Source organism: Pongo abelii, chromosome 4 (genome assembly GCF_028885655.2).
Source record: "Pongo abelii isolate AG06213 chromosome 4, NHGRI_mPonAbe1-v2.0_pri, whole genome shotgun sequence".
NCBI lineage: Eukaryota > Metazoa > Chordata > Mammalia > Primates > Hominidae > Pongo > Pongo abelii.
Genome location: NC_071989.2, coordinates 189,731,037 through 189,754,441, shown reverse-complemented (window position 1 = coordinate 189,754,441; position 23,405 = coordinate 189,731,037). Strand labels below are relative to the sequence as shown.

Here is a 23,405-nt window from a genome sequence, read left to right as displayed (position 1 = left end):
GTTTTCAAATTTTGGCTATTACAAATAAAGCTTTTATGAACATTCACATATTTCCTTTTCTCTTGGAAAAATAATTAGAAGGCCATGCTGGATCATATGGTTAGTGACTGTTGAACTTTTAAAGGAACTACTGAACTGTTTTCCAAAGTGACTATATTATTTGACAGTCCCATGAGCAGTGTATGAGAGTTCCTTCCCTCCACATCCTCACCAACACTTGTTATTGTCAGTCTTTGTAATTTTAGCCACTTTAATTGATGGTAATGGTATCTTGTTGTGGTTTTAGTTTGCACTTTCTTAATGTTTAATGACATTGAGTATCTCTTCATGTGCTTATTTTTCATCTGTATATCTTCTTTGTTGACAGGTTTTATCAGTAATGATGGTGGCTTTATGAAACTTTTTTTCTGCATCATTGAAATGATCATATGGTTTTCTTTTTTAATTTATTAATGTGCTGAATTACACTGGTTGATATTTAAATATTAAACCAACTCTGCATTTGTGGGACAAACCACACTGAGTAGTTATATATCATCTTTAAATATATTGTTTAGTTTAATTTGCTAAAATTTTATTTAGAATTTTTGTGTCTATGTTAATGAGGGATATGGACCTGTAGTTTTCCTTCCTCTTCTTCTGTTTTCTTTGCCTGGTTTTGGTATCAGGTAATACTGGGCTTATAGAATCAATTAAAAATACTCCCTCCTCTTTATCCTTTGAGCCTCACATAGCAGGTGTTCAATAACTATTCCATGGGTGATTTGGTATAGAGAAAAGTAAATTAATGTGGAATAAGCAAACAGAGTTTATGGTGGGAAAATGCATAATATAAAAACACATCATTAGCAAACACTGTGCCATCAAACCTGCAAGCATGATTCACATTCATTGTCTCTTTAATCTTCACCTGTGAGATGGGAATCACTATCCCTGACTAACAACTGAGGAGCCTGAGAGGTTGTGACTTGTTCAGGATCACTTAGCTGGATGGAGTTTTCACAAAGTAAATCTTATGTGAGTCTATTCCATCCCCACTTCAGGGCAGCCATGGCTTCTGACTCCCACAGGGACAGGCCAATCCCCCCTCATCTGGAAGCTGTGCTGCTGCAGGGCTTAGGACAGAAGAACCTCAGCTCCCTAAAGGAGAGTGGGGGGCGTGACTCTCTGTGCGCAGGCTCCGGAGAGGAAACTGGGGCCACCTGTCGGGAGCACTCTCCCTTGGCTGTGTCTGGGTCTGTGGTGTGGGGGCCCCTTAAGCAGGGTCTTCTCTCTCTGATCCCCAGGACACTGGACATATGAATATGGGAGTCCCATTTTTCTCGTCATAGATCACATGCTGGATATAGGGTCTCAGCAAGCCTTCAAACTGACATGTCAGGGTATGAATAAGGGACTGGTCATTTGTATTGAAGAAGGAGATGGTCCCACCCTCATAGTCCAGGAAGATCCCTACTCGTGTAGGAGGGGTGCTGGGGGGGAGGTTGATAACATGTGGATGTAATATGAAATACGAATGTTCTTCATTCAGTCTGAGGACCCAATACCCATTGTGGGAAGACAAAGTCACATTGTTCTTCCTCCTGTCTACGTCATCCCGGCACACTCCCACACACCACCCTACATTTTGTCCCACGTCCACCTCCCAGTAATGTTTCCCTGCTTGGAAACCCTGAGAAGCCACCACACTCTTCCTTGTAAATCTCTTCTCAGAGTAAGGCACATCCTGGAGAGCTTTTCTTTGGGTTACAGTTTTCAGATCAGAAACACAGAGCTGCGGGTGAGCTGTCTCTGGATCCAGAGTCACCTCCACTGGGGTGCGGTGGGGGAGAGAGGAAGCATGAGTTACTGAAGAGGAAATCTGGGCTGGAACAAGAGGTCGACCATCCCACTGCAGACTGGCTCCGGGTAGGATCTGAGTGACTCCAGGATTCAGCTTCCTTCCACCCCCCAGTTCCTGCTAACTTCACTTCTTTCCCCTTTGCACAGACCCCTAGAAGCCAGCTACTAGTGCCCTCAGTTCCCTGGTGTCTTGCCTGTGACCCCTCCTAGCTGACCCAGTCCCTACGCTTTTCCCTTCAAGTCCTGGGCCAAGAAGTGTATTTAGAGGCAGCTGCACCCTGGGGTGGATTGGGGCATCACAGATTTGCTGTCTACAAGCTGGGTGGGCTCCATATCTGTCACTAGTCCATGCCCACTGTCACCCTCTCAGACGTTGGTACCTGCATGTTTCCGGGCGTCTCTCAATTCTGAAAGCAAGCAGACAGAGCAGGCAGTTCAGTGCTCCCATGGGGAACAGGACACAGGGAGAAGGGAGAGACCAAGGATTAGGACACTTTTTGAGTGTCATGGACCCTTTCAAGAGATCTGAAGACGGCTACGCGGCTTCTCTACAAAATGCACCTCCCCCAGAATCTGCAGTTTCAGAGTTCCCATCACAAGCTTGGCTCTGCAGGGACCCATGGGCCTCAGGATATAAAAATCCATAAACGAGAGACTTGGAAAGGAGTCATAAATGTGTGAAGAGGAATATTTTCTTTTACCTGCCTGGCCGTGCTTTCTTCTCCAGGCTGAAAAACAAAAAAACAAAAAACACATAAGAGGCTGACATCACAGAGCGGGGGCCCAGGGAGGGTGTGGGAGGGAATCCCTGCGAGTGATAACACTCTCACCCAGTTTATCCTGGAGTTTCCATGCAACAAAAAGCAGACTATTTAGTGGTTGATACAGAACTGGATAAAGTCTCAAAGCATCAGGCCAGGGGAGGTCGAGGATCACCCACAAATTTTTCTCAGGTTCCTCACTGTGGCCCACGCACCCTCAGAGCTCATGATCAACACCTCCCCCCACCACACACAGAGCAAACCAACGGGCAACAGGCACAGACAATTTGTGGGGACTTCCAGGCCCTGGGGCCTATCCTAAGCCCTCCAGATATCCAAGGGGTAACTCATGAGCAGTGGATGGAGAGAGCCAGGCAGCTGCTCTCCTCCACCTGCCGGTGCTTCCTGTCCAGCCTGGAGCCAGGGTCGTCCAGAGGCTCAAACTGTGGATTAGGGAGGGACTCAGGAGAACCATGTGTGGGAGGCTCAGGACATGACACACACTTACCCAATTCCGCCTGGATTTTCCCTGGAACAGAAACAGTATATTCAGTGGTGGACACAGGAGTGTGCAAGGTACAAACATGACGCTGGCTCCTTGCACAGGTGGGACGAGCTGCAGGTGTGAAGGGCAGGGCCTCTCCTAGGACACTTATATGTGCTCCCCAGCCCCTGCACGGACTGTAGCTCTCTGGGGTGGAGCAAGAGATCAGGGGGAAGGTGCATGCTAAGGAGAGGGACAATAGCTGGGATGCTGTGGAGGTGGGGATGGAGATGGGAGAAGGTGGCTGGGAGGGGAGGTGGGGGTGGCCTCATCCTCAATGGGAAGTGTCGCTCCCAAGGAGGAGGAAATTTGTTCTAGGGTGAAGACTCTTATTGAGATTATCATTTTATCTCAGTCAGTCAGTTTTATTTCCTCTTTTATGAAGTCTTTGCAACTACCCTGAAATTTTCTTATAAGACTCTTGTTGTCGTTAGTAGAAATTTATTTATTTTTATATATTTATTTTTTGAGTCAGGGTCTCACTCTGTTGCCCCGGCTGACGTGCAGTGGTGCGAACATGGCTCACTAAAGCCTTCACCTCCTGTGCTCAAGCCATCCTCCCATCTCAACCTCCTGAGTAGCTGGGACCACAGTCACGCACCACCACACCCAGCTAATTATTTTATTTTATGTTTTAAAAATTTTTTGTAGAGAGGAGTTCTCGCCATGTTGCCCAGGATGGTCTTACACTCCTGGGCTCAAGTGATCCTCCCACATTGGCCTCCCAAAATGCTGGGATTACAGACATGAGCCACCGCACTCAGCCTGTTTGTAGAAATTTATGTGAACTCTTTATTTACTGAAAATCAATTATCTGCTTATCCTGTGCTCCACGTAAAGTAGAAAGGGATTGGCAGAGGCTGGCATTTTCTGAAGGAGCCATTTCAGGTCAGCACAGAGGAGGCTGAAGACTGGGTTCCCTGTGCCTCAGGCGGTGGACCCCGTGGGCCTAGGGCTGGAAGAACAGAGCCCAGAGGTGTGTGAGGGCAGCCTGATATCAGCTCCACTGGAACCATGAAGAAAGCATGGGCCCATGCTTCTCTCTCTCACTTACCTTTGGATTTGAAGAAAACAATTGTCATCCCCATGACAACAACACATAGGGCACCACAGAGTAACCCGAGTAAAATAGAAGCCAGGCGCCAAGGTGAGGGCTGGAAAAACGTCTCTGAAAAACAGTCCCACAGACCCCTTAGTGATTGCTAAGCAGGTAAGGCAATTTTACACCCATTTAAGGAATCCCCCAGTACCCCAAGATGAAAACATTTTTCTCTAATTTCTTCCACAGATTTAAAGCTTTGCATGTCTGTATAAGTCTTGATCCATCTGGATTTCATATATATATATATATATATATATATTCACGTATGTATGTGTGTGTGTGTGTGTGTTAAAGCTTTGCATTTCTTTATAAGTCTTGATCCATCTGGATTTCATATATATATATATGTATTCACGTGTGTATGTGTGTGTGTGTGTGTGCGTTAAAGCTTTGCATTTCTTTATAAGTCTTGATCCATCTGGATTTCATATATATATATATATATACACACACACACACACACACACGTGTGTGTGTGTGTCTGTGTATAATGAGGCAGAAGTTCAATGTCATCTTCTAAGCAGGTGTTGACTGTGCTGGCAATGTTTATTGAGTGGACCTTGCTTTACACACTGCCACACATGCAAGGTCACCTCTGTGTACCTCATGTTCAAGCTTGGATTTGTTTCTGGGCTCTTTGTTCTCTCCCATTGATCCATAGGGTTATCTCTGTGCCAATAATTTTAATTGGCTTAATCTTCAAAGCTTTGGGATATGTCTCTGAGATAAGACTAAACTTCTTAGCTTGCTCTTATTCCACTGTATCTTAGCAATTCTTGGCTATTTGTTTTGCCACATAAACTTTGGAATTGACTTGTTAGGCTTTAAGAAAACTCTGGGCCAAGTGCAGTGGCTCATGCCTGTAATCCTAGCAGTTATGGAGGCCAAAGTGGGAGGATTTCTTTTTTTTTTTTTAAGATAATGTTTATTCTTTTCTCCTTTAGATTTCTTTGTTTTGTTTTGTTTTGTTTTGTTTTGTTGAGACAGACTCTCGCTCTGTTGCCCAGACAGGAGTGCAGTGGCGTGATCTCGGCTCACTGCAACCTCTGCCTCCCGGGTTCATGCCATTCTCCTTTCTCAGCCTCCTGAGTGGCTGGGACTACAGGTGCCCGCCACCACACCTGGCTAATTTTTTGTATTTTTAGTAGAGATGGGGTTTCAGCATGTTAGCCAGCATGGTCTCGATCTCCTAACCTTGTGATCCTCCCATCTCGGCCTCCCAAAGTGCTGGGATTACAGGCATCCGCCACCGCGCCTGGCCAGGAGGATTTCTTAAGGACAGTTCAAGACCAGTCTAGGCAACAAAGTGAGACCTCCATCTCTAAAAATATTTAAAATTAAAGAAAATTAGCCAGGCATGGTGGTGCACACCTGTGGTCCCAGCTACTTGGGAGGCTGAGGTGGGAGGATTGCTTGAGCATGGGAAATTGAGGTTGCAGTGAGCCATAATTGCACCACTCTACTGCAGCATGGGTGACAGAGTGACAGCTCATCTCAAAAAACAAACAAACAAAAAAATGTGCTGAGCTTTTTCTATGGAATTGAATTGAATCTATACAGCAATTCTAGGAGAACTGATATCTTTAAAAACATGCATCTTCTTATCTGAAAGGTGTTATGTTTGTTCTCTTATTTTAGTTTTCATTAGTGTATTTTAATACAGTTTTATAATACCCTTCAATAAGATTTTGTAAATGTTTTATTAGACTTATTCCTGGTTAACATATTTTTTATTGTTATTGTACATGGCCTGTGTTTTTCTTCCTTTGCTGGTGTTTACTAATGCAATTGATTTTGTTTATTCGTCTCATTTTTCATGAACACGATGGGTTCTTTTATGAGTTGAAAGAATTTGTCTGTAAATTTTTCTAAATTTTCCGTTTATATCATCATATAAACTGTGAACAATGGCTATTTTATTTTTTTCTTTCTAAAAGAAAAAATACATTTTACATTTTCTTCCCTTATTGAAGTGGCTGCTAATAGTAACAGTACTCTAATATAAAGTGGAGCAGAAGTGTTTAATGCAATCTCCTTATGTTATGATTTTAAATGACACATTATGTATAATGTTTTCTGTATGTATTTAAAAAATTAGGTGGCTTATTATTTTGTATGATGTTTGCTGCAAGTATCTTTTTTATTTATTTATTATTATTATACTTTAGGTTTTAGGGTACATGTGCGCAATGTGCAGGTTAGTTACATATGTATACATGTGCCATGCTGGTGCACTGCACCCACTAACTCGTCATCTAGCATTAGGTATATCTCCCAATGCTATCCCTCCCCCCTCCCCCCACCCCACAACAGTCCCCAGAGTGTGATGTTCCCCTTCCTGTGTCCATGTGTTCTCATTGTTCAATTCCCACCTATGAGTGAGAATATGTGGTGTTTGGTTTTTTGTTCTTGTGATAGTTTACTGAGAATGATGATTTCCAGTTTCATCCATGTCCCTACAAAGGACGTGAACTCATCCTTTTTTATGGCTGCATAGTATTCCATGGTGTATATGTGCCACATTTTCTTAATCCAGTCTATCATTGTTGGACATTTGGGTTGGTTCCAAGTCTTTGCTATTGTGAATAATGCTGCAATAAACATACGTGTGCATATGTCTTTATAGCAGCATGATTTATAGTCCGTTGGGTATATACCCAGTAATGGGATGGCTGGGTCAAATGGTATTTCTAGTTCTAGATCCCTGAGGGCTCGCCACACTGACTTCCACAATGGTCGAACTAGTTTACAGTCCCACCAACAGTGTAAAAGTGTTCCTATTTCTCCACATTCTCTCCAGCACCTGTTGTTTCCTGACTTTTTAATGATTGCCATTCTAAGTGGTGTGAGATGGTGTCTCGTTGTGGTTTTATTTGCATTTCTCTGATGGCCAGTGATGGTGAGCATTTTTTCATGTCTTTTGGCTGCATAAATGTCTTCTTTTGAGAAGTGTCTGTTCATGTCCTTTGCCCACTTTTTGATGGGGTTGTTTGTTTTTTTCTTGTAAATCTGTTGGAGTTCATTGTAGATTCTGGATATTAGCCCTTTGTCAGATGAGTAGGTTGTGAAAATTTTCTCCCATTTTGTAGGTTGCCTGTTCACTCTGATGGTAGTTTCTTTTGCTGTGCAGAAGCTCTTTAGTTTAACTAGATCCCATTTGTCAATTTTGGCTTTTGTTGCCATTGCTTTTGGTGTTTTAGACATGAAGTCCTTGCTCATGCCTATGTCCTGAATGGTAATGCCTAGGTTTTCTTCTAGGGTTTTTATGGTTTTAGGTCAAACATTTAAGTCTTTAATCCATCTTGAATTGATTTTTGTACAAGGTGTAAGGAAGGGATCCAGTTTCAGCTTTCTACATATGGCTATCCAGTTTTCCCAGCACCATTTATTAAACAGGGAATTCTTTCCCCATTGCTTGTTTTTCTCAGGTTTGTCAAAGATCAGATAGTTGTAGATATGCAGTGTTATTTCTGAGGGCTCTGTTCTGTTCCATTGATCTATATCTCTGTTTTGGTACCAGTACCATGCTGTTTTGGTTACTGTAGCCTTGTAGTATAGTTTGAAATCAGGTAGCGAGATGCCTCCAGCTTTGTTCTTTTTGCTTAGGATTGACTTGGCAATGCGGGCTCTTTTTTTGGTTCCATATGATCTTTAAAGTAGTTTTTTCCAATTCTGTGAAGAAAGTCATTGGTAGCTTGATGGGGATGGCATTGAATCTGTAAATTACCTTGGGCAGTATGGCCATTTTCACGATACTGATTCTTCCTACCCATGAGCATGGAATGTTCTTCCATTTGTTTGTATCCTCTTTTATTTCCTTGAGCAGTGGTTTGTAGTTCTCCTTGAAGAGGTCCTTCACATCCCTTTTAAGTTGGATTCCTAGGTATTTTATTCTCTTTGAAGCAATTGTGAATGGGAGTTCACTCATGATTTGGCTCTCTGTTTGTCTGTTGTTGGTGTATAAGAATGCTTGTGATTTTTGTACATTGATTTTGTATCCTGAGACTTTGCTGAAGTTGCTTATCAGCTTAAGGAGATTTTGGGCTGAGACAATGGGGTTTTCTAGATATACAATCATGTCGTCTGCAAACAGGGACAATTTGACTTCCTCTTTTCCTAATTGAATACCCTTTATTTCCTTCTCCTGCCTAATTGCCCTGGCCAGAACTTCCAACACTATGTTGAATAGGAGTGGTGAGAGAGGGCATCCCTGTCTTGTGCCAGTTTTTAAAGGGAATGCTTCCAGTTTTTGCCCATTCAGTATGATATTGGCTGTGGGTTTGTCATAGACAGCTCTTATTATTTTGAGATACGTCCCATCAATACCTAATTTATTGAGAGTTTTTAGCATGAAGCGTTGTTGAATTTTGTCAAAGGCCTTTTCTGCATCTATTGAGATAATCATGTGGTTTTTGTCTTTGGTTCTGTTTATATGCTGGATTACATTTATTGATTTGTGTATGTTGAACCAGCCTTGCATCCCAGGGATGAAGCCCACTTGATCATGGTGGATAAGCTTTTTGATGTGCTGCTGGATTCGGTTTGCCAGTATTTTATTGAGGATTTTTGCATCATTGTTCATCAAGGATATTGGTCTAAAATTCCCTTTTTTGGTTGTGTCTCTGCCCGGCTTTGGTATCAGGATGATGCTGGCCTCATAAAATGAGTTAGGGAGGATTCCCTCTTTTTCTATTGATTGGACTAGTTTCAGAAGGAATGGTACCAGCTCCTTCTTGTACCTCTGGTAGAATTCGGCTGTGAATCCATCTGGTCCTGGACTTTTTTTGTTTGGTAAGCTATTGATTATTGCCACAATTTCAGCTCCTGTTATTGGTCTATTCAGAGATTAAACTTCTTCCTGGTTTAGTCTTGGGAGAGTGTATGTGTCGAGAAATTTATCCATTCTTCTAGATTTTCTAGTTTATTTGCGTAGAGGTATTTGTGGTATTCTCTGATGGTCGTTTGTATTTCTGTAGGATCGGTGGTGATATCCCCTTTATCATTTTTTATTGCATCTATTTGATTCTTCTCTCTTTTTTTCTTTATTAGTCTTGCTAGCAGTCTATCAATTTTCTTGATCCTTTCAAAAAACCAGCTCCTGGATTCATTAATTTTTTGAAGCGTTTTTTTGTGTCTCTATTTCCTTCAGTTCTGCTCTGATTTTAGTTATTTCTTGCCTTCTGCTAGCTTTTGAATGTGTTTGCTCTTGCTTTTCTAGTTCTTTTAATGGTGATGTTAGGGTGTCAATTTTGGATCTTTCCTGCTTTCTCTTGTGGGCATTTAATTCTATAAATTTCCCTCTACACACTGCTTTGAATGCATCCCGGAGATTCTGGTATGTTGTGTCTTGGTTCTCGTTGGTTTCAAAGAACATCTTTATTTCTGCCTTCATTTCCTTATGTACCCAGTAGTCATTCAGGAGCAGGTTGTTCAGTTTCCATGTAGTTGAGCGGTTTTGAGTGAGATTCTTAATCCTGAGTTCTAGCTTGATTGCACTGTGATCTGAGAGATAGTTTGTTACAATTTCTGTTCTTTTCATTTGCTAAGGAGAGCTTTACTTCCAAGTATGTGGTCAATTTTGGAATAGGTGTGGTGTGGTGCTGAAAAAAATGTATATTCTGTTGATTTGGGGTGGAGAGTTCTGTAGATGTCTATTAGGTCCACTTGGTGCAGAGCTGAGTTCAATTCCTGTGTGTCCTTGTTGACTTTCTGTCTCGTGGATCTGTCTAATGTTGACAGTGGGGTGTTAAAGTCTCCCATTATTAATGTGTGGGAGTCTAAGTCTCTTTGTAGGTCACTCAGGACTTGTTTTATGAATCTGGGTGCTCCTGTATTGGGTGCATATATATTTAGGATAGTTAGCTCTTCTTGTTGAATTGATCCCTTTACCATTATGTAATGGCCTTCTTTGTCTCTTTTGATCTTTGTTGGTTTAAAGTCTGTTTTATCAGAGACTAGGATTGCAACCCCTGCGTTTTTTTGCTTTCCATTTGCTTGGTAGATCTTCCTACCTCCTTTTATTTTGAGCCTATGTGTGTCTCTGCACGTGAGATGGGTTTCCTGAATACAGCACACTGATGGGTCTTGAGTCTTTATCCAATTTGCCAGTCTGTGTCTTTTAATTGGAGCATTTAGTCCATTTACATTTAAAGTTAATATTGTTATGTGTGAATTTGATCCTGTCATTATGATGTTAGCTGGTTATTTTGCTCCTTAGTTGATGCAGTCTCTTCCTAGTCTCGATGGTCTTTACAATTTGGCATGATTTTGCAGTGGCTGGTACCGGTTGTTCTTTCCATGTTTAGCACTTCCTTTAGGAGCTCTTTTAGGGCAGGCCTGGTGGTGACAAAATCTCTCAGCATTTGCTTGTCTGTAAAGGATTTTATTTCTCCTTCACTTATGAAGCTTAGTTTGGCTGGATATGAAATTCTGGGTTGAAAATTCTTTTCTTTCAGAATGTTGAATATTGACCCCCACTGTCTTCTGGCTTGTAGAGTTTCTGCTGAGAGATCCGCTGTTAGTCTGATGGGCTTCCCTTTGTGGATAACCCGACCTTTCTCTCTGGCTGCCCTTAACATTTTTTCCTTCATTTCAACTTTGGTGAATCTGACAATTATGTGTCTTGGAGTTGCTCTTCTCGAGGAATATCTTTGTGGCATTCTCTGTATTTCCTGAATCTGAATGTTGGCCTGCCTTGCTAGATTGGGGAAGTTCTCCTGGATGTTATCCTGCAGAGTGTTTTCCAACTTGGTTCCATTCCCCCCGTCACTTTCAGGTACACCAATCAGACGTAGATTTGGTCTTTTCACATAGTCCCATATTTCTTGGAGGCTTTGTTTGTTTCTTTTTATTCTTTTTTCTCTAAACTTCCCTTCTCGCTTCATTTCATTCATTTCATCTTCCATCGCTGATACCCTTTCTTCCATTTGATCGCATCGGCTCCTGGGGCTTCTGCATTCTTCACGTCGTTCTCGAGCCTTGGTTTTCAGCTCCATCAGCTCCTTTAAGCACTTCTCTGTATTGGTTATTCTAGTTATACATTCTTCTAAATTTTTTTCAAAGTTTTCAACTTCTTTGCCTTTGATTTGAATATCCTCCCGTAGCTCGGAGTAATTTGATCGTCTGAAGCCTTCTTCTCTCAACTTGTCAAAGTCATTCTCCGTCCAGCTTTGTTCTGTTGCTGGTGAGGAACTGCTTTCCTTTGGAGGAGGAGAGGCACTCTGCTTTTTAGAGTTTCCAGTTTTTCTGCTCTGTTTTTTCCCCATCTTTGTGGTTTTATCTACTTTTGGTCTTTGATGATGGTGATGTACAGATGGGTTTTTAGTGTGGATGTCCTTTGTGTTTGTTAGTTTTCCTTCTAACAGACAGGACCCTCAGCTTCAGATCTGTTGGAGTACCCAGCCGTGTGAGGTGTCAGTCTGCCCCTGCTGGGAGGTGCCTCCCAGTTAGGCTGCTCGGGGGTCAAGGGTCAGGGACCCACTTGAGGAGGCAGTCTGCCCGTTCTCAGATCTCCAGCTGCGTGCTGGGAGAACCACTGCTCTCTTCAAAGCTGAGATGGAAATGCCGAAATCACCCATCTTCTGCGTTGCTCACACTGGGAGCTGTTTCTTGGAGCATTTTAAAACTACACTCACTAACCGCAAGTATCTTTAGATATCTTTTTATCAGATTAAGCAGAGTCCTATTTCTAGATTGATAAAAAAATTTTCTTCTGTTTCTAGATTTGCAAGTGTTGAAATCATGATGAACAGATGTTGAAAGTTATCTGTTTTATTTACATCTACTAAGAAAATTATAGTTTATCTCTTTTAACTAATTATGTTATAATTACATTAATATATGTTCCCACGTTGACCTAACATTTTTTTCCAGGATAAGTTTGGTCACGATATATGTTTTTGTGGACTTTTCTACTTGCAAAATTTTTGGTAAGATTTTTACATTTTCAATTATGAGTAAAGTTGGTAAAAATTTTTCCTTTTTTGAATTGCCCATTTCTCTTATGATACCAAAATTATGTTGACTCAATAAAATGAGTTTAATATTTCCTATTTTTCTGCTCTCTGGCCAACTTTCTGAAAGATACATTTTGTCTTTTCTTGAATATTTGGTAGACTTTGTATATAAAACAATGTGGCCCTTGTGTCTTCCTTCTGGGAAGACTTTTAAATGCTGACTCCACCTCTTTCATGGTTACAAATTAGTCAGGTAGTCTCTTTCCTTCGGATTTTGTATTTTACATTTTTCTTCTTTTTTAAAAATTTTTGAGACAAAGTCTCACTCTGTCCCCCAGGCTGGAGTACAGTGGGGTGATCTCAGCTCACTGCAATCTCCACCTCCTGAATTTAAGTGATTCTCATGCCTCAGCCTCCCGAGTAGCTGGGATGACAGACACACACCACCATGCCCAGCTAATGTTAGTATTTTTGGTAGAGATGGGGTTTGCCATGCTGGGCAGGCTGGTCTCAAACTCCTGACCTCAAGTGATCTGCCCGCCTCAGCCTTCCAAACTGCTGGGACTACAGGCATGAGCCACTGCGCCTGGCCTGTATTTTACATTTTTCTATGAAAACTTTCACTTCATCATATTCAATAGAAAAGGAAAAAGTTATTCAAAGCAGTTTATCTTACAAATGTCTACTAAATCTTTAGTTGTGCCTTCTTGTTATTTCCTGCCTTGTTTAATTGTGCTGTTTCTCTTTTATTCTTAACTGATGTTGCCAGTTTATCTATTTTAATAACACTTCAAACCGTCTAACTTTATTTGTATTAATCTGCGTTGTTGGTCTTTATATTTCCATATTTCTATATCTTTAGGATTTCTTCCACTTTCTTTTGCTGTTTTCTGAAATATATATTGATGCCTAATATCAATATTCAGCTATTTCATGCTAATAAGAACACTTAAGCATTAAAGGATATATTTTTTTTATTTTGAGATGGAGTCTTGCTCTCTCGCCCAGGCTGGAGTGCAGTGGCGCGATCTCGGCTCACCGCAACCTCCGCCTCCCGAGTTCAAGCGATTCTCCTGCCTCAGCTTCCCAGGTAGCTGGGATTACAGGCACCCACCACCACGCCCGGCTAATTTTTGTATTTTTAGTAGAGACGGGGTTTCACCATTATGGCCAGGCTGGTCTTGAACTCCTGACCTCAGGTGATCCACCTGACTTGGCCTCCCAAAGTGCTGGGATTACAGGCGTGAGCCACTGCACCTGGCCAGATAAAATTTTGACTCAGAAAACTATATTAGTTCTATTTTACACATTATGATAGATTGTAATTTTATTATCATTCAGTTTTAAGAATTTTCTACCTATCAGTATGCTTTCTTCAATTTCTCAGTTATTTTAATGTTTAAAAATTTTTCAAACACATAAAAATTTAAACTATCTTTTGCTGTGGTCATTTGAGTTTATTACGTTATGATTAGAGAATTTTGTGTGCATGATATCAATGTTTGAAAATTTTCTTAAAACCATTGTATGTGTTTATATCTGGTAAAATTTTATAAAAGTTCCAAGTGTGGTAAAAATTACTGTATATTCTACAAACCTGGAGTGCCATCTCCAAAAATATGTTATTTCAGACATTAATTTTTAGTTCAAATATTATATATTCTTACTTATTTTGTCTACTTATTTAATCAATTTTAGAACTCGAAGTATGACCTTTTTTCTTATTTCTGTTGATATTTTCTTTTTATGTTTTACATGTATAAGGTACATATATATTTAAAATTTTCATATTCTTATACTGAGTGAACTTATGTTTTTGAAATAACTCTATCCCTAATGCCCTTTTTCTTAAAACTTTGTCTTCCTTTTCTTGACACTAATATATCTGTTCAATTCTTCTTGATTACTATTTCTCTAGTATTTTTTATTTTCGATGAATAGCTCATATGTGCTACATTTTTCCTCTTATGAATTGCAATTGAGATTTTTATTACTTATCTATTTTTATTTTTATTTTTATGTTTTTGAGATGGAGTCTTGCTCTGCCACCCAGGCTGGAGCACAGTGGTGCCATCTCGGCTCACTGCAACCTCTGCCTCCCGGGTTCAAGCGATGAGATTTTTAAATCCAGTCTGAGATTCTTTGTCTTTTAACTGGCAAATTAAATCCTTTTACATTGAGTGTGATTCTGGAAACATTTTAGTTTATGTAAATTTTCCTACTATTTGTAAATCCTTTCTGAAATTTTCTACATTTTTATTCTGCTTCATGAAGGAGCAACGATGTTTTCTAAAAATGAAGAAACAATTATTTTCTTAGTCCTAGAGTTAATTTCCTTAAGTTTTGTTATGTGTTGAGTTGTGAGTGTTGCACCATTGGGGTATTGTGTGGTGAAGGAAATACTTAATTCTACTGCCTTGAAATTCTAAACTATTCTACTTCTGCTTTATCAAATGTTTGGTTTTGTTTTTTATACCTCATCAATCTTTGACTCTCAAAACAAATCATTGAAGCTGGGAGGTACTACACAACAATCCCAGACACAAGCTGCTGCTCTACCCTGGGTTACGTATGCACACACCCCTTCCTTGCCCTTCCTTCTCCCCACTCACCTCCTATCAATACCTTGGATTCCACCTCACGACTCTGCTCAGCAAGGTGGATGGAACACAATATGCTCCCAGCATTTTCCTGGACTATAGTGGAGATCTCCACATCATACAGGCTGTGCCCATCTGCATTTGCTCTGGAGTCTGAAGACAAATCCTGTCCTTGTGGACCTTTCCACTTGGCTGTGGGCTGGGGGAACCAGCCTGAGGACAGGCAGAGTAACTGGATACCTCCGTCAACATATCCCACGATGGAAATGAGAGGAAGTGAGCCCAGTGCTGGGAAGAAAACAGGGAAAGATGAAAGCAAAGACCAAATTTCAAGCTTACAGCTATTTTGAGTCTGGTTCATCAAGCCTGTACCCATAACAACACACACATCCTTTTCTCTGTCTCTCTTACACACACATCCACTCATACTACTACTGCAAGCCCTTCCATGGTCTATGTTCATTCAACATTTATTTAGCAGCCACTATATATGCCTGGATATTCCTAAGTATGAAATAGGATGCAGTGAATAAGACACAGCCCCTTCTAATGAGAAACTCATTGATCAAATAGTGAGGAAACTGTATAAAATACATTTCACAGTGAAATGGCAACTATGAAAGCATGGTCGGGTTAGCACGGAGAAGAGTGCTTAACTTTCAGGGAAAGGCACAGCTTCCTGGAGATGACATTTGCATCCTTCTGTGTCAGAAAATAGGAGTTTTGTTGTCAGGTGGGGGAGAGGGGAAGCATTTTAGACAAAAAGAGACAAGTACAAACCACAATGTGAAAAGTTAACGTGCCACAGTGATTTCAAGGACTCATGAATATTTATATTCCAGATGATGACGTATAAGAGAGTAGGGGTGTAAGACAAGATCTGAAAAAGGCGCAAGTCAACCCATGGAGGTCATAAATTCACTGACCTGAGCAATGTGGACTTGCCCACAGCCACTTTAAGAACTGTAGACCAGTAGGGCTCTTACCAGCTTCCAGCAGGTGGGAGTTATGGCAAGGCCTGTATCTTAGGTCTCCATGCAGCAGCATGGAGGAGGGACCACAGAGAACACTCCGGAGGAGAGTGACCCACCATGCAACTATTGAAGTGACTCCAGTGAGAGAAAGGAAGGGCTGGGGAGGAGGAAGGCTCTGAGAGGGGGAACGGCAGATGCAGAATCTATTTGAGAGGTTGAATCAATAGGACTGAACATCAAGTGACATCCAGATTTGTGACTTCGGGAATATGGAAAAGTACCCCTTATGTGGTTGACTTCAATTTGATGATTTAATATTGCCTTTTAACCACTCCAAACAGAAATTCCTCTCTGAGTGTTGTTCTCTGCCATTCCCCAGGGTCTGGATCAGTGCATGCAGCCTAATAAATGTTTGTTAGTCAATAAATTAATGAAAGAATGATGGTGGTGTAAGCCCCAAGGAAGGGGGCTCAAGTAAGGTGATGTAGACTTCCCTTCCTTGCTCCTTTCTCTAAGTAAAATCATAAACCCTAGAAATGAGGCAAGCATAGGTGCATTTTGAGAAGTGGAAAGACTAAGGAGGACTGACTAGGGACCCCAGGAGTAGAGAAAAAACACAGCAGCTGAGCATCCTATGACCACTCCCCAACTCCCACCTCCAGCAGAAGTAGGTGGCCCAGCGGGAATCTTTCCACCCTAAATGGCTGAAAATACATGATATGCAAAGTGGTGCTGGCAAAAGAATACTTTGTCCCACTATGCCAGATGATCACCTCTCTCACAAGAAACACTGAGGAGCAACATGGGAAAACACCTTTTACTGCCACAGTTAGTACTAGAAAGGATGAGCAGAATCTCCAGTGACATCAGTTAAGCAAAGTAGACCAAAATAACACAGTAAAGTCTCTGAAAATTAAATTGTATTTGGAGCCACAACCACCAAAAATAGACTAGGACCTGAGTCATAAATCTAAACATGGTGACTGCCTGCAAAACAGAAGTTTACATAGGGTCTAGAGTATCTTACAATGGTTAAACCATTTAGATTTCAACTAAAAATTACCCATCATACCAAGAACCAATTAAATATCAACTTGAATGAATATAGACAATCATGTGATTGCCGAGACCAACATGAATAGCTATTATTAAAATGTTTCAAAAAGCAATTATGAATTCTCTCAAAAAAATTTAAAAAACAAAAAACATAGATGTTATAAAAAACAAATCAGAAGTAATATAACAGAAAAAAATGCAAAAACAATAACTAACTGGGTAGCTTCAATACTAGAGTGGAGATGACAAAATAAAATTATTGGCCTGGCGTGGTGGCTCAAGCCTGTAATCCCAGCACTTTGGGAAGCCGAGGCAGGCAGATCACGAGATCAGGAGATCAAGACCATCCTGGTTAACACGGTGAAAGCCCGTCTCTACTAAAAATACAAAAAAAATTAGCTGGGCATGGTGGCGGGCACCTGTAGTCTCAGCTACTCTGGAGGCTGAGGCAGGAGAATGGCGTGAACCCGGGAGGCAGAGCTTGCAGTGAGCCGAGATCGCACCACTGTGCTCTATCCAGCCTGGACGACAGAGCGAGACTCCATCTCAAAAAAAAAAAAAAATTATTGAACTCCAGGATACAACAGTGAAACTTAACCAGCATGAAAAGAGAAGAAAATATTTTTTTTAAAGAGGAAAAACAGATCCTCAAGGACCTATGAGACAATAACAAAATGTCAACATTTGTATCATCATAGTCCCAGAAGGAGAGGAGAAAGAGAGAGAGCTGAAAGAGTATTTAAAGAAATGATGGCTGATCTAGTCAAATGTGAAAGTCATGAAACTACAGATTCAAGAAGCTGAGAGCACACCAAATAGGAGAAATGTAAAGAAACTCATGCCTTGATAGATCATAATTAAATTTCTGAAAATAAAGAAAACACCAATGACAGCAGATTTTTCATGAGAAATCTTCAAGGCCAGAAAGAAGTAGCACATTTTTCAACTGCTGAAAGAAAATAACCATCAAGAAACTCACAAATTCTATATCTGGCAAAACCATTATTCACAAATAAAGAGGAAATCATTTGCATATTTATTCTCAGATAAACGAAAACTAAGAGAATTTGTCACTAACAGACCTATCCTAAAAGGATGGCTGGAGGAAATTCTTCAAACAGAAAGGAAATGATAAAAGAAAGAATCTCGGAATATTAGAAAAGAAAAAAAGCAATAGAAAAAGAAGAATAAGGAAAATTACAATAGATTTTCCATTTTATTAGTGTTTAACAATCACATACGTGCTGGGTGTGGTGGCTCACACCTGTAATCCCAGCACTTTGGGAGGCCAAGGCAGGGGATCATTTGATGCCAGGAGTTTGAGACCAGTTGGCCAACATGGCAGAACCCCATCTCTACTAAAAATACAAAAAAAAATTAGCTGGTGTGGTGGCGCATGCCTGTAATCTGAGCTACTCAGGAGGCTGAGGTACAAGAATCACTTGAACCCAGGAGGTGGAGGTTGCAGTGAGCTGAGATCACACCACTGCACTCCAGCCTGGGTGACGGGGCAAGACTGTGTCAAAGAAAACTAAAAACTAAAAATAAAAATTGTATATGATGGTTTAAACAGAAATTAAGTCACTATCTGATATAGTGCTTATGTATATAGAAGAAATACTCAAGGCAATGTTATTTTTAAATTGTGGAGATTGAAGGGATCTAAATGAAAATGAAGTTTCCACACTTCAAAGTGGTAAAATGTTGATACAGTAGATTGTGATAAATTATATATGAATATCATAACACCTAGAGCAGCACCTAAGAAAACACTACAAAATGTTATACTAAAAAAAGACTAACAATAAGTTGTGATGGAATCCTAAAAAAAGTTTAGTAACACACAAGAAGTCCAGAAAAAAGAAGAAGAAAATGAAATATGACAGGCATCATCACTCTTGTTTCACCAACAGGGTGGGAGTGGCTTTCGTCTGTATCCTGTCAGGTGGTGGCAGGTGCCAGTGGCTGTCTTCTGCATCATGATCCCACCTGTGTGATGGCAGGGCCAGGCTCATCTCCAGAAACCTCAGGTCAGCGATCCCCACCGAAGCCTTTTTGCATCATGTCAGAATCTGTAAAGTCTGTTTTATTTCATTATCTGAAATACTTTTAAGAGCTGATAATGGTAGCATGACTTTACAAGACAACTCAGTCATAAATAAACAACTGACCTGCCACCCGCAGCTCCCAGGTGGCCTCCTCGTCGTAAATCTGGGAACTGAACCAGCACCCATACAGGCCAATGTCCGACGGAGTGATGTTTTTTAGCCTTAGAGAGACATGCCCCCCTGCAATGGAGTCCTTCACAAGCTCAGTTCTCCCTCGATACTGTGGCATCTGCTTAGATTCCCAGTCTTCCCCATCTCTGTAGAGGTGGACCACAGCATGGAGCTGATTCCTGAAGAACCGCACTTCCATGGCCTCTGCACTGGTCTCAGGAAAGAGGGAGCAGGAGAACACTGCGTCCTCCCCCACCGAGGCCTGGACAAACTTGCCCGGTCCAGTCACTTGCCACTGTCCTATAGGAGGAAACATAACAGATAACTAAGCAAAATCCACTTGAGTCCTTCTCAGGACTCTGGTGGGTGGAGATGTGTGGGGTATGGGGTGGGGGATCCATCAGTCTTCTTTCTAAACCTGATGACTTGCATTTGCACATCTTACACTTGCGAGAATGCTTCCATGTCAGTTACTTCACTCGGTTCTCACACATATCTCATGTGAGATGAGGTGAGGTATGTGCTATCAATATTCCCACATTCAACATGAAGAAACCCTGTCTCTGGGGCTGAGAGGCACCTTCCAAATGCAGACTCCCTGACTGGAGGAGAATCTATCTCCACATGCTCTGCTCTCTGCCCATCTGCTTAATGAACACTCACAGCACCCCTTTGCATCTTCTATGCTAAAACCTTTTTTAATGACCCAGGAGGGGAGTAAGTGGCCATAAAATATCGAATTTGGGGAAACTTATTTCCTTCAAATAGATGATTACATCTTGTAAATGTTTTATGGATACAAGAAAGGAATATATATTCTGCACTGAAGCACATTTATTTGTGCTTCTTTTTTTAAGTAGACTTCTGCCATATTCTGAAGGACATGGTATGACACAGTGAGAAGACTTTGTAGTTTTTATTTCAGAGATTTGCTCTTTAGTGCACTGATGTTGTGACATATCTTTTCCATGACACCTACCTTTTACTCCAGGTAATAATTTTATGTTTTTCCACTTTATTATTTCGTACTTGAATAGTACTTCATCTAGCAAAAGTTTGTCCAAGCCACAGCCTGTGGGCTGCATGAGACTCAGGACGGCTTTGAATATGGTCCAACACAAATTCATAAACTTTCTTAAAACATTATAAGATTTTTTGTGATATTTTTTCATTCATTAGTTATCGTTAGTGTTAGTTCTTCTTTCAATATGGCCCAGGGAAGGCAAAAGATTGGACACCCCCACTCTAGTGCTTTATCAACATGGCTTACCTGTTTTGTTTTGTTTGTATTTTCTTGGTACAGCTTTGTCTTGATCTTCACTTGAAACTGTCTTCATCTTGCAGCAAGTGACATAATTGTTTGTTTTCTGCGAGCCTTCCCTGCATGACTCTCAGCTTCATGAGGACAGAGTGTGTGTGTTTTCCTCAGCACAGGATTTCCCATGCCCAGCATGGAGAATGGGCTCCATAGACAGGGATTATGCCTATGAATGGTGAGCGCTACTTTCTTTTTGCATTTGCTTCTTGGTTTTGTGGTCAACTAAGTAATTTTTCTGATGTAAATCACACTTACAACTCTGTATGATTAGAGTTCTTCTTAGAGAGACCACAAACGATGGAGGCCCACTCCCTTCACCTTCTAAGTACCCACCCCCTTTGATTGGCTGTGTCTCTTGATTCATTCACATGTATCCATTTATGGTATATGGATATACCTGTGTGTGGTGTCTGCATGTGCATCAGAGGCAAAGTGGATCCCATGTGTGAATTTCCAGATAAGTGGATATTTTAAATTTTCGCACTAATTATTTCTAAGTTTAAGTACATTTTATAAATCTTGCTGAAATGTATTTCACTCATGCATCTTTAAGAGTATTATTAAATGAGGCATGACTTTGCAGCCTGGTGTCTGACCAGCTGCTGACCTGATGTAGCAGATGTTGAGGCCCTGCTCCTCACCACCCAACCCTCAGTCCCCCTGCAGTGGGATGGGCATTTCCCTGCCTGCTGACAGCTCCGCCCCTGGAGCCTGGCCTCTGCCTCTCTGCTGATGGCTTCTTGCAACCTTTGGAACCTACTCAGCCCAGGCGCAGGGCGGCCAAGAAGGTTTGCGATTTTAATAGTCCCAGGGGGGCACATCTCACCCAGTGGGGAACAGGAAGCAGTGGATGTTGGGAAGATCCTGAGCCATCATCTATACAGTTCCTCCAAAGGACCCAGTGGGACTGGGTCCCAGTTGCCACCACAGCAACCTGCTCATTAGCGCACCCTCTATGGCTTTCCTCCCACTGGCTTCACTCTCTGCACCCTGTCACTTTTGTTTCTGAGAATAATCTGCTAAACAAAGCACCTGCAGAAAGGCTCTTGCTCTAGATCAGTTTTTGGGACCCAGCCTGTCAGCTGGGCTGCTGTGAGTGCTGCCTTCAAGGCTGTGTGAGACTGTCAAGCCAGGCAAACAGTTTTTAATATATGTCTGTTTCTCCGGCCAGCCTTGCTGCTGTCATTTGTCTTGCTGACAGCGTCTCCCTTTACTCCTTCCCCTGGGGAGAAGCAAGGAATAACACTGTCTGTTGTTGCAACATGCTGTGCACCAGTGGAGCTCTGTGCTGCATGCTCTACATGCACAAGTTCACACAATCCACACAGTAGCCCTTCAGCCACAGGAATGTCACAGATGTGATATTATTATCTCTATGTCATCATAAGCAAAAACTGATGCTAATAGAAGTTATTAGCCACAAGCTCATAGAGAAAAGGAAAGTTTTAAAAATAGTGTTACTTCCTCTAAGGTCATTTCCAGCATGCCCTGCTGCCTCATGCAGAAACAGAAAGCAGACAGAAAAGCTTGTCAGAAAATGGGTGAGAGTGTACTTAAATGGAGGCTGTCTTGTGAGTAACACACATGGATTGTGGTTTTTTGTTTTTGTTTTTTTGAGACAAAGTCTCAGTCTGTCACCCAGGTTGGAGTGCAGTGGCGCGATCTTGGCACACTGCAACCTCCGCCACCTGGGTTTAAGCGATTCTCGTGCCTCAGCCTCCTGAGTAGCTGGGACTACAGGCGCTCACCACCATGCCTGGCTAATTTTTGTATTTTTAGTAGAGATGGGGTTTCACCATGTTGGCCAGGCTAGTCTCAAACTCCTGACCTCAGGTGATCCACCTGCCTCAGCCTCCCAAAGTGCTGGGATTACAGGTGTGAGCCACCATGCCCTGTGAACACACATGGATTTTGATCCTCTTATTTCTGTTTTCTTGGCTTTGTTTAGCAAAACAGTCATAGGTAGACAAATAGCATTATGGAACTGTTCCAGACAGAAAGTGAACACAGTCAAATGAACTTTTTGTGGCTTAACACTGACCACCCAGAATCCAGTGTTCTACTCCAGCCCCTATCTCTCCCTGCAAAATTTATTTGATTACTCAATATCCTGTACACCAGGCTTTGTCTTGATGGTTACTAGAAGGAGAAAGAAGAGTGGATTTCTGCCTAGACTATGCCAGGTTCCAACTTATTCCTCACTTAAAGGTCTGGTGCTCTACTCCATAACTATAGGTGTTTCTAACTCAGCATGTGCATAGCTGGATACATTGTCTTTTTCTCCAAACATCCTAAACAGTGCCACCTTCCACCCAGGCACCCAAGTCAAAAACCTGGGGATTTTATTAGAGACTTCCCCTGCCCAAGCCCCACAGCCCACCTGGGGAGAACAATGTGTTTACCTTGGCGTTCTCGATGTGTTCCCTCCCCGCTCCCAGGGCCTGCTCCCATTATTCTGGGCTACTGTGATAGTGCCCAAGTCCTTGAGAAACAGCTCAAGGAGTCTGTTCCTGAATTCCTGCTGCCCTGTGCTTCCCACAGCTCCTGGCATTGGTAGTTGCCAGCCTGAGGCCAGGAGAAGGTGGAGAATGCAAGCACCACAGATTCCTGTGTCTCACTGTACTGAGATCATTGTCATGAATGAACTCAAAATATTATTCAACAAGGAGAAAAACAACAGTCCAAACTGAAAGACTTACCTGACGCCAGCTTGTAGAAACTGAGAACCAAAATGAGCATGAAAGCCATGGATATTCCTGTGGGTTGATCTCACACTATGAAAACAGATGACAGCAGGGGTGGATGGATGATTTGAAGGTCAGGCCAGCTGTCTTAGATGCAGGAGCCATGGAGAGGCTTTTCATGAACTGATGTCAAACTGTGCGTTTCTCCCTAGAGCCTCCCTAAACATGGCTGTATGAATGAGGAGTATGGGCACTGGACTTTGAATCATTGCATTTATTGGCAGGTCATAAACATCTGTCTCAGACCAGAGAAATGATAATGGAAACAGAGTAGGGTACACTTGGAGGAA

General features: G+C 41.7%; 1 protein-coding gene across 1 annotated transcript; it reads right to left on the bottom strand.

The window, feature by feature from the left end:
- Positions 1-427: 427 nt before the first annotated feature.
- BTNL3 (butyrophilin like 3) lies at positions 428-23,303 on the bottom strand. Its single transcript, XM_024247354.2, has 8 exons — positions 23,071-23,303; positions 19,006-19,353; positions 14,817-15,092; positions 4,202-4,315; positions 3,112-3,132; positions 2,544-2,570; positions 2,223-2,249; positions 428-1,812 (listed from the first exon to the last, which is right to left on the bottom strand). The coding sequence occupies exons 1-8, from the start codon at positions 23,117-23,119 to the stop codon at positions 1,256-1,258; spliced, it is 1,419 nt and encodes a 472-aa protein (XP_024103122.2). The 5' UTR covers positions 23,120-23,303; the 3' UTR covers positions 428-1,255.
- Between the last annotated feature and the right edge of the window lie 102 nt (positions 23,304-23,405).

Coding starts and splice junctions, on each gene's coding strand:
- BTNL3 (XM_024247354.2), bottom strand. CDS start 23,119: ATGGCTTTCATGCTCATTTTGGTTCTCAGTTTCTACAAGCTGGCGTCA. Junction 3,133..4,201: donor TGTTTTCTTCAAATCCAAAG/GTAAGTGAGAGA, acceptor TTTCTGTTCCAG/GGAAAATCCAGGCGGAATTG. Junction 1,813..2,222: donor AGACGCCCGGAAACATGCAG/GTACCAACGTCT, acceptor ACCGCACCCCAG/TGGAGGTGACTCTGGATCCA.